At 42.2% G+C, this 12,084-nt stretch overlaps 1 protein-coding gene across 1 annotated transcript in view; it reads right to left on the bottom strand.

The window, feature by feature from the left end:
• The window catches only part of SORCS3 (sortilin related VPS10 domain containing receptor 3), a 564,006-nt gene that overhangs the window by 305,795 nt on the left and 246,127 nt on the right, over positions 1–12,084 (bottom strand). Inside the window, exon 3 of the mRNA XM_056849278.1 lies at positions 1,848–1,947. Coding sequence (XP_056705256.1) covers positions 1,848–1,947 — 100 coding nt within the window. The remainder of the gene's footprint in view (positions 1–1,847; positions 1,948–12,084) is intronic.

Below are 12,084 nucleotides of genomic sequence, written 5' to 3'. Positions count from 1 at the left end.
CTCTGGCAATCTGTCTCTGACAACAGAAGACAGAGAAAAGCATCTGTTCTACCAGCAATGTGAATCAACATGATGATTATTTTAAGCAAAAAAAGAAAAGAAAAACCCTTACAAGTGACCCTGGATCCCCCTGTGATGAGTCACCAGCAGCTAGGAGTATACTGTATTGAAAGCAAGAATCACGCTTCTTCCTACACATTCCAAGCACAAATTTGGATCGCTGTTCACTTCCCCCACATTCTGTTCATCCAAATTTGTGGCTTTGAACTCTTGCTTTTAAAATCGATGTTTAAACACTAACTGAGAACAATGACATTTGAAATCTAAATTTTAGCCATTGAAAATAAAAGTAGAAGAATAAAGAATTCCCAGGAAACATTAGGAGCCATATTTAGCTACTGTATTTCTGCTGTTCATGCATGGATCTAGTCCCCATAAGCCAGTCCCTTTCTTTAACAGGATCAAGCTGGTTTCAAATTAGGAAGAGGCCATGCTTTAAATAATAATAATAATAATAAAATTAAAAGCCATACTGGATCAAACCAAGGTCCATCAAGTCCAGCAGTCTGTTCACACAGTGGCCAACCAAGTGCCTCTAGGAAGCCCCCAAACAAGACAACTGCAGCAGCACCATCCTGCCTGTGTTCCACAGAACCTAATATATTCGGCATGCTCCTCTGATCCTGGAGAGAACAGGTATGCATCATGACTAGTATCCATTTTAACTAGTAGCCGTGAATACCCCTCTCCTCCATGAACAGGTCCACTCCCCTCTTAAAGCCTTCCAAGTTGGTAGCCATCACCACATCCTGGGGCAGGGAGTTCCACAATTTAACTATGCATTGTGTAAAGAAATACTTCCTTTTATCAGTTTTTATATCCCTATTTTCTCTACCAAAAAGAGTCTCAAAGCAGCTTACAATCACTTCCCCCCCCAAACAGGCACCTTGTGAGGTAGGTGAGGCTGAGAGAGTTCTGAGAGAACTGTGACTAGTGCAAGGTCAGTCTGCAGGCTGCATGTGAAGGAGTGGGGAATCAAACCTGGTTCTCCAGTATAGTCTGCCACTCTTAACCACTATACCAAGTGTAGGACTAAATTCCAGAAGAATAGACATGTGGCTCATAGAAATAACAACACAAACAGTGGATGTATCACAGAGCTTTGTCACACGTTTATTTTTAAGTCACAATGCCCATAACGTACATATTATTATTTTTTTCTACATTCTAGCCACCAATGGAACAAACAATGATAGAGATGGCCAGCATGGTGTAGTAGTTACAGTACTGAAGAAGGATCTGGGAGATCCAAGTTCAAATCCCCACTCTGCCATGAAACCTTGCTTGGTAACCTTGGGCAGTCACAACCTTACCTACTCCACTGGGTTGTTGTGAAGATAAAACAAAGGAGGCAGATCATGAGAGGGAGGGCATCTTGGCCATCTTCTGGGCATGGAGTAGGGGTAGCTGGGTGTGTAGGGGGGAGGTAGTTGTGAAATTCCTGTATTGTGCAGGGGGTTGGACTAAATGACCCTGGTGGTCCCTTCCAACTCTATGATTCTATGAGATGAGACTGATGTAAGCTGGTGTGGGTCCCCACAGAGAAGAAATGTAAGTAAATAAATGTACGTAAATAAATAAATGTAACTTTTCACTGCCATGTGTAAAAAAATTCCTAAAGATTAATTGATGTATTTCTCATATTCAGCAGTAGGCTGCTGTCCAAAAGCAAGAAAGCAAGAAAGTTCTCCAATTAGTCAAAGTATTTGTGTTCTCGGTATAGAGTCAGAATTAAACTTACTTTCTCTTTCTTTTAATTAAATAGCTCATGAAAATATGTTTCTTACCTTCCTCTTATTTGTAGGACTGACATAGAGGTAACTCAGCACTGTCTTCAATCCCACCTTGTCATTTAGCTTTTCATAAGTGGTACCATAATCTGTCGATCTAGAAAAAAGAGAAAACAGATTTTAATTTCTTAAATAACTGGAAAAGACAGTCATGCTAGGAAAAGTTGAGGGCAGCAGGAAAAGAGGAAGACCCAACAAGAGATGGATTGACTCAATAAAGGAAGCCACAGCCTTCAATTTGCAAGATCTGAACAAGACTGTAAAAGATAGGACATTTTGGAGGACTTTCATTCATAGGGTCGCCATGAGTTGGAAGTGACTTGACGGCACTTAACACACACACACACACACACAAACACACAAGTCACATTTATATCCTTCCCTTCTTCTATAGAAATCAGGGATACACAGTCTCCCATCCAAGCACTCATAAGGCAGACACTAAGCTTCAGCTGTATCATGACTAGGGCTGCCATCTCTGGGTTGGGAAATACCTGGAGATTTTGGGGGTAGAGCCTGAGGAGGGCAGGGTTTGGGGAGGGGAGGGACTTCAATGGGGTATAATGCCATAGAATCCACCTTCCAAAGTAGCCATTTTCTCCAGGGGAACTGATCTCTGTCGCCTGGAGATCAGTTGAAACAGCAGGAGATCTCCTGCCACCACCTCGAGGTTGACAACCCTAATCATGACCTATGATCCTAAGCAGACTTACTCCCTTCTAAGTCCATTGAAGTCAATAGGTTTAGAAAGGCATGACTTGACTTAGGAGGCCACTGTTATGTTAGAATTATCAACTGTATTAATTTAATGGTAGGTTTTTGCACTATTGCAATCTAAGATAGGGTCCTACTTTATATGCTGGGATATATACCTTATATCCCACTCAGCTGGTGGAGAAGAAAACCGATGCGCCTCTCCTCTATCACATAGCCCCCCCAAAAGTGATATTTCCTATCAAAAAAGCAAGGGACAGATCTGATCAGAATGAGTGTAGGCTGTATAGAGCATATGTGTCACACTGGATTTCAGGCCTGGCCTGGCAACCACTGGGAGATGAGATGGTGTGATGTCACTTCCAGGGAAACCAGGAAGTGTTGTCACTAGGGTTGCCAACCTCCAGGTACTAGCCGGAGATCTCCTGCTATTACAACTGATCTCCAGCCGATAGAGATCAGTTCACCTGGAGAAAATGGCTGCTTTGGCAATTGGACTCTATGGTATGGAAGTCCCTCCACTCCCCAAACCCCACCCTCCTCAGGCTCCACCCCAAAAACCTCCCACCGGTGGCGTAGACGGACCTGGCAACCCTAGTTGTCACACCTCTCTATGAATTGCCAAAAACAATTATCGTAGAGTTTTCAGCAATTTCTCGAGACGAGTGGCGTTACACTCGGGTTTTTCTGGCAGTGAAGCCATGCTGTCACTGTTGGTGATTTAAAGAAAATATTATTTCCCCTGCGGCCACTGGAGTGCTGGAGAGCAAGATCCACTAGGGTAGGAAACCTCCTACATCCAGCAGGCACATGGGAATCCTAGTGTCACATGTTCTTTTACATGCATGGGGGAAAAGGACAAGCTGTGTCCACACCTTCCTTGTGTGAAAGAGAATGGCTTAAGTTATATATTAATTGTTTTTTTAAGATTTGGGGGTTTGTTAAAGTACATTAAAATGTTCAGATTTGTGTTTTTTCCCCCTTGTTTTTTTCAAGTAGGGATGTTTACACTTGTCCTTTTCATATGACAACAGAGTCCAATAGATTTTGCTTTCTGTACAGTTCTCAATAGAAATATCTGGGGATGAGAATTCAAGATTTCACACAGGCACACCGAGAAAGAGAGAGAGACAGAGAGATCTCAAGACATTACAGAAATAATAAGCAAGAACTATTCTCACTTATAACAAGCCTAAATTGAAATCATGGAGAAACAGAGAGAAGACTGGAAGCAGAGAGTTGGGGATAGATGTGAAGTTTAAAATGGCAGATGCTGAACTTGTCCCTGGATAACAGTCAAATTGGCATCTCCAGTGTACTAAGTTTAAAGCAACTGCCTTTGTGCCAGGCATTATTTTCCTACCTGTTGGTCTGAGCGCTGGCAAAGTCCAAAGGAAACAGCAGATGATCTGGAGGTGTCATTCCCTAATTGTGATGGGTATAAAATGCTGATTCTCTCTCCTAGGGCTTTTTTCTCCATACCTTCTCCATTTCTCACTGTCTCTTTCTTCTTTATAAACCCCTGCCTGTTTGACTTACATCCTGATCACCAGTCGCAGCAACAGACAGCAGATTTTTCAATAATCAATTCAACTTTTGATCAACATGTTCATGGCTGTTTGGTAGGTTTTTTCATTGTATTCCTTCCTAACGACACAGTACAGTGCAAGTCGATTTTCACAATGCATATTCCCACACAGCTCAGCTGAATTCTACAATGTACCTGTCCTTGCTCCTTAACTGCTCCACTCAGCAGACAATTGCTTAAATAGACAATTAAATCAATCACAAATAATATAAAATCAGTCATAAATAAATGTTGTGTTTTAATAAAATCCTCCCCTTTGGCATTCATCTAAGATGTCCATAGTGACAATAATGGCCGCTAATCAGTTTGAATTGGCAGCCTTTTTGTAGATGTGCAGTTTTTCAAGAAAAAAGCCTATGCAAACCCATTCGGCAGGCATTTGTGGCTATTTGGTAGTCCATAGTGACCCAGCAGACTGGGTGATCGAGTCATTTCTAGTTGATACATTTGAATATGGTGAGGTCAATTGTTAAACACATAGCAAAATTTGTAGCATCCCTAATGTTTTCTATTATTTATTTATTTCTGTTATTTGTAGTCCACTCCACCTTTCTCATTGGGACTCAAGGCAGATTAAAGTAAGTGTGTAACGATACTGCTCGTACAGCCAATTCAACTCTGAAGAGTGTCATACTAGGAATAAAAGGAAAAAAAATAGTACATATATAATTTTTAATCTTAATCAACCCGGGGGGGGGGGGACTGGCAACTGCCAAAGTAATATTAAAATCCACCCCTACTAAAAGAAACCTCAGATTATCCAATCTACAGCTAGAGTCCCAAATAAAAGGTTTTATCCATCCATCCCTTACCACATTAAGCAGGCCACAACTAAATAAAGAATGTTGAAGGGTGTCTGTTTGACCAGAACCACACTGACATACTCGCTCAGAATATAGCACCTTATTTAATGACCCAATAGCTACCCTGACGGAATGGCATTCAATCTAGCCAACAAGTAAGTCAATACAATCAATATGACAGGACACGCAGATAACAATTCAAAATGATTTGGATTGTAGAAATTTAGAACCAACCAGAACTCTGAAATAGAATCTGAATTAAAGTATAAGTATTAACAAAATTTACATAGTGGAATCCCACTTACAGCAACAGACAGTACAAACTATGCACCATAGTACAGACTACAGTCCTGAACCTTTTACCCAAGTATCTTTCTGAACCGTTTTGTTTCAGTACAACCCTATTATCTGTGTAGGAAAGCCCTCTTGAATAATTCAGTTTTACGTTTTCAGAAAGCCAGGAGAGGGGGGACCTTCCTGACCTCATCGGCATGCCATTTGATAAGGCATGGACCACAAGAAGCAGTTGCTGATTTTGCCCATTTGCAGGTTGGCACCTGCAGAAGGCCCTGCTAAGACGAGTGAAGCTGTCGTGGCAGAACATGTGAAGAGGGTTTTTTTTCTTTTAAGGAGAAAACACCAAAGGCATTTACAGACCAGCCAAGTGTCAACTCTAGAAGCCAGTCAGGTGCCACAGCACTAGGGTTGCCAGGTCCCTCTTCACCACCGGTGGGAGGTTTTTGAGGCAGAGCCTGAGGAGGGCGGAGTTTGGAGAGGAGAGGGACTTCAATGCCATAGAGTCCAATGGCCAAACTGGCCATTTTCCCCAGGTGAGCTGATCTCTACTGGCTGGATATCAGTTGTAATAGCAGGAGATCTCCAGCTATTACCTGGAGGGTGGCAACCCTACACAGCACCCAGAAGTGGCTGCTTGGCTAGTATATCTCACAACCCTGGGAGAGGGACAGCTCTCACAACAGTATGAATTGTTTGATGGGGCATGCCTTTCTGCAGCATAAGAACCAGCACAAAACAAATAGAAATAAACTTAATGCATACAAATTTTATTCTGCCTATCCTCAATTCACCATCAAATTTTAGACCTAGGGAGAGAGGATTGAGTTTATCACTCCATTTGTTTTTGCTTTGCTCTGCAGTTAGATAGTTCTTGCTCAACTGTAAGTTTTCACTTTTTATAACACATTTTACAAGTCAAGGGTCTTCTTGTTCTTTTTATTAATCTACTGTTATGCGAATTCTTCTGTACTCACATAAAAACTTGGCTCACATGCCCCAAAGAGAAAAAGAAGGAAGGTAATGAGAATCCAGCCTTTATTTGAATTAATATAGCAGGTGAGATTCCCAAGGATGTCCCCAGACCTGAATTTATGCACAAGCCAAATAAACTAAATTTTAGGGCCTTAAATTATAGATTGGTTGCCAGTCTCCAGGGGGTGGCTGGAGAGCTCCCAGAATTACAGCTGGTCTCCAGGTTACAAGTTCAGTTCCCCTGGAGAAAATAGCTGCTTTGGAAGGTGGACTCTATGGCATTATACCCCACCAAAGTCCCTCCCCAAACCTTGCCCTCCTGAGGCTCCACCCTCAAAATCTCCAGGAGTTTCCCAGCCCAGAGCTGGCAACCTGGACCTCTAATTTTTTTTAAAAAAAACCTAAAAATACTAAATTGCCTTTTTTTTTCAGAATGCTATGAGGCTTCTTCTTAAGAGCCCCATGGCGCAGAGTGGTAAGCTGCAGTACTACAGTCCAAGCTCTGCTCACGACCTGAGTTCGATCCCAACAGAAGTTCGTTTCAGGTAGCTGCTTCAAGGTTGACTCAGCCTTCCATCCTTCTGAGGTTGGAAAAATGAGTACCCAACTTGCTGGGGGTAAAGGGAAGATGACTGGAGAAGGCACTGGCAAACCACCCTGCAAACAAAGTCTGCCTAGTAAACGCCAGGATGTGACGTCACCCCATGGGTCAAGAATGACCCGGTGCTTGCACAGGGGACCTTTACCTTTTTTTATATGAGGCCTCTTAAACTTGACATTGTTTAGGGCCTCAGCATATCTTAATCCAGCCCTGGCTGTCCCTACGCCCACGGAACTTTGGTGGAGGTAGTCTGGAAAAGTTTGAGTTCTTAATTTGAGGGCCAGTCTTTTTAAAGAGAGTTAAAATAGAGTTCATTTTCCAGAAGACTATACTGGCACATCTCTGACAGCTTCAGGTAGCAGCAGCAATCAAAGGAATGTTGGTTGTTTGAGGAGGAGTAAAGCTGAATAGAACTTCTCATTAGAGACTAACAGCTCGGGACCTAAGCCACCTTGCTAAATGCCACATCCTCCATGGTAGAATGAGATGCCTGCAGGGCCCATTCTATGACACTTCCAAAACTACAAATGCGCTTTTCTCTGTTTCTACCATCACAGAAGTTGCTGGGAGATAATAAAAGATATTGCTCAAAACCAAAACGGTCTTATACTGAGTTGAACTATTGATCCGCCTAGCTCAGTATTCTCTCTCCCAACTGGCAGTAGCTTTCCAGGGCCTCAGACAGAGAAGCACCAGGGATCCCAGATCCTTTTCAAAACTGAGCTGCTAAGGATTTAATCTAGGACCTTCTACATGCCAAATATGTGCAGGAATTCTGGCAGAAAAGCTCTTGTGGTCGGTTCACATCAAGGAAATCTTGCAAGACCACAGAGTTGTGCTAGCTGACCTTGCAGTTCTTTCCCAGTGAACTATTCTGTAATATTAAACCAACGTTCGTGCATTTTTGGCACACTATATTATCACAAACCAATTATTTCCAATCTGTTCTATCAGTTCCTGGTTGATTTCATATCCCATTTACTTTTCTTGCAACATTATAACTGAGTGTGAGTATTTATGTGAAATGCATGTAATTTAGGTATACATCATGGCTCAGGTGGAGAAAAAGATCCCTTCTTTCGAGCCAGCTTACAAGGTCAATTGATTATGGAATCCATAAAATGGGAGTTATAAATCTATACTCCTGACCAGCTCTGTGATATCATGTCCTTTGCCAATTTCTGCAATTGGCTTTTAATCTTAAAATGGACCAAGACAACTTAAGAAACCACAGATTTAAGAGCATTTGGTCAGGGTCCAAATCCTATTTCCATCTATCTAGGTACCAAGAGCAAGCTTATTGCTGACAAGTGACCTCCCTTTGAAACAGAGCTTGGAATTAGAGTTCCCTGGTGTATAAAACTGAATACTGGTAATATGGGAGCAATTAAATCGGCAGCAGGAGGCATCCAGTACTTGCAGATTCAAAGGGTCAGGTAGTTTTAATGGATGAATATCCCTAAATGCTTCGTAATGGAAATAGCATGAGCACAAATGTAGCTCTTTAACCTGCCCCAGCACAGGACTAACCTCTGAAGTAGCCAGATTCACATTATATAACAGAAGGGACCGGGACAGCACAACACTTGCAGCAAATCTCAGTTTCTAGGGCAGAGCCAAAAGGTGACACATTTGGGGAAAACCTGGCTTCCACTCTTAATCACCCTTCCTCAGTTTCAGTTTGAAACTTTTGTGGAATCTATTCAAACAAGTGGGGACCTGTAAGCCCCCTTCCCCACCACCCTCCTCGCCACCACTGCAGTGCCTGCCATCCTCAGCCAGGGGGGTGACAGTGGGCGCTCCCACTCCTCCTCTCTGCCCGCCATAATTCTCATTATGCATGTGTATACAAAGGCACAGCACTGGACAGGGAGGAAGAAGCTCCCAGTATACCGTTGTCGGTGCAAGTGTAGACAACTGCTCTATGTTTGGGGGATTTTTTGGACACACATCCCTTTGTAAAGTTTTCAAGGTTTTCCACAAACCTGAGATTTTGGAGTAATATGTCAACATGACCCTAATCTGCAAATTTAGGTATCTGCAGATGGAGCCACGGTGACTACTATATTTACTCAAAAGGAAGATGACTCTGTATGTAAGACAACCCCCTTAAAATATTACACACAAAAAAAATAGACATAACTGTAATGTGTATGAAAATATAAGATGACACCCCTCTTTTTATGGCATGCCGGGGGGGGGGGCTACTCTTTCATGTAAGCAAATACTGTATTAGATATATTGGTGTTTGGCCATTTAGAGCAAGAGCAACAAGCACTATCCACCACTTGATCGGACATACTAGCACATGATTCCTGAATGGCTGGATCATAGATACACTAAGAAAAACCCTTTCTTTTTAATATGTCTAAAGCAGCTGCTAAGATGGGCAGCAAATAGAAGTGAACTGGTATGAAAAACCTCAATTAATTGCAATTAGCTTTCAAACACAATGCAAATAATAATAATTCATCAGGTTCTATTTCCCTACCAGTTATACTGCTCAGATCTGAACATACATCATACTTACTATAATACAGGCTGGTTACCCCCTAATGGTCTTCATTCATTACCTGATTATCCTTTTTTCTTTCTTTTTCTTCTTTTTTTTTGCTGCCCTTTCAAGGAAAGCATAAAGGGGAAGCATGGTTCTCAGTAGCTTTATTCCCACAGAGATCCTTTTTTATTGAAACTGTAGCCCCATCGAACACTGGAGAAATGGACCTTGAGGGAACCAAATAAAAACTTAACACTTCACTGTCATCTTAAACTCTTGAAATATTTGACCATTCTTATTACCACTTGGTTCTTAAAAACTGGAAATGACATCCGCAAGATTGAGGCACAGAGATGCTTCAGTTTACTGACATTTCCATGCATATCCTGAGCATGCCCACCTGAAACAATATTAAGAGTTCCAAGTTGAAAGAAGCCAGAAGAATAAAAATTTCCACATGGAGAGTTAGAGTCACAGTGAGTTTGAAGGGATCTTACAGCATACCCAATAGCCTTCCTGCCTCTGCTTAAAGACCTCCACCACCTCCTGAGTCAGTCTGTTTCACAGCTCTTACCATTAAGAGATTTCTCCTAATATTCAGCTGAAATCTACTTCCTTGTCATTTCTACCTATTACTTCTAGTCTTGCCCTTTGACAGAAGAGTTAACAACTTTGTTCCATCTTAGTGACATCCCTTCAGATATTGTTGTTGTTGTTGTTGTTGTTGTTCTTATATCCTGCTCAATGTCCTGGCCAAAGCTGGGCTCCGAGCGGCTAACTATCATAAAACATAATAATATGCATCTAAAACATAATGCATACAATATATAAATTAAAAAGCAAGGTCAATATATCATAAAACCATTATTAATCAAATTGATTGGCGCAATAAATTGTCACAGGGGCCCATGTGGGCCCGGGGAAAGCAGTAAGAGTTCCCAGTTAGAACACTATCAAATGGAAAATTTTAAAGGAAGGAGAAAGGGAGGCCAGCTATGATGCCCTCAACTGTAGGCCTGGCAGAACATCTCAGTCTTACAGGCCCTGCGGAATTGCGCACGATCCAGAAAAAGCCCTGGCCCTGGTTGAGTTATTTAAAGACAGTGATCATGTTATCCCTTAGACATCTCTTCTCCAAGATAAAAATGCCCAGCTCTTTCAACCTTTCCTCAGAACTTGGTTCACAGTCCCCTTGACCTCCTGGTTGCATACCTCTGAAAGCATTCTAGATTGTCAACATCCTTCTTAATGATGTAGTGCCTGGAACTGGACAAACTACTACAGATTATAAGTGCCCAACAGTGCAACTATTACTTCCCATGATTTTCTCTAATCTTCTATTTATCTAGAAGCATTTCATCTAAAGCAGTAGTGTTTTTTTTTTGTGTGTGTGTGTGTGTTTTGTTTTGTTTTTGCAGCTGCACTGCAGTGCTGGTTCATATTCCACTCATAATCCACTGAGACGCCTAGATTAAGGTTGGCAGGTCCCTATTCGCCACCTATGGCAGGAGGTTTTTGGGGTGGAGCCTGAGGAGGGCAGGGTTTGGGGAAGGCAGGGCAGGGACTTCAATGTCATAGAGTCCTGTTGCCAAAGCAGCCATTTTCTCCAGGTGAACTGATCTCTATCAACTGGAGATCAGTTGTAATAGCATGAGATCTCCAGTTAGTACCTGGAGGTTGGGAACCCTAGCCTAGATCCTTTTCAATGTACAGCTGCCAAGCCAGGTCTCCCTCATCTGACACTTGTTCCTTGTGGTGGGATTGCAGTTAAATGTAAGGCTTTACATTTATCCTTGTTGGAATTCATTGTGTTGGTCTTGGGCCAGTGTTTCAGTTCATCACGGTCATTTTTAATCCTGACTCAGCCTTCTCTAGTGTTTGCTATCTCACCCAGTTTCATGTTCTCAGCATATCTGATAAGCATCCCCACAATGTTCTCATCCAAGCCATTTATAAAAACAGGACAGGGCCTTAGACAAAGCCCTGCAGCACCCCACTCAAGACTTCCCTTCAGGCTGATGCAGAGCCATTAATCAGCACTTGTTGGGCAATTTTGTTGGACAGCTCCGAGTTGCAAAATCGTGGAGATTTTGGGGGTGGAGCCTGAGGAGGGTGGGGTTTGGGGAAGGGAGGGACTTCAATGGGTATAATGCCATAGAGTTCACCTTCCAAAGCAGCCATTTTCTCCAGGTGAACTGAGCTCTATCGCCTGAAGAGCAGTTGTAATAGCAGGAGATCTCCAGCCACCACCTGGAGGTTGACAACCCTAGGCACAACTATAAATCCATCTAACAACAGTATTTTTTGGCATTTAACCAACTTGTCCACAAGGATATCTGGGAGGCTATTTACTTACTTACTTCATTTATAATCCTCCTTTCTTACTGAATGGATTTACTTCATTCAATAAGGAGGACAGGCCCAACTAGGAGACAATTGGAACATATCATGTCTTAGCAGGAGGAGGCAATGTCAACATTTACTGACTACCACTAATGTAAAATATTTTTGAAACTGGGGGGGGGGTTGGATGGAGATTCTGGAAATGAGCAGAGATAGAAAGACTAGAGTAACACATGCCCCTTGATTTCCAGTTTCATTGGGGAAACTATGATGAATCTCCCTACTTTTTAATTATCTTTCCCTTATCAACCACCACTATCACTTCCGAGACTTATCTTGTGTTGTGTTGTTTTCCATCCCACACTTAAGATGGTTGGGGGATCTGCCAAAGAAAACTCTTTCTTTAAAAAAGTCAGAAT

Source organism: Euleptes europaea, chromosome 5 (assembly GCF_029931775.1).
Source record: "Euleptes europaea isolate rEulEur1 chromosome 5, rEulEur1.hap1, whole genome shotgun sequence".
In the NCBI taxonomy this organism is placed as follows: domain Eukaryota; kingdom Metazoa; phylum Chordata; class Lepidosauria; order Squamata; family Sphaerodactylidae; genus Euleptes; species Euleptes europaea.
The sequence above is the reverse complement of the archived record's forward strand: the minus strand, read 5'-3'. Positions and strand labels throughout refer to the sequence as shown.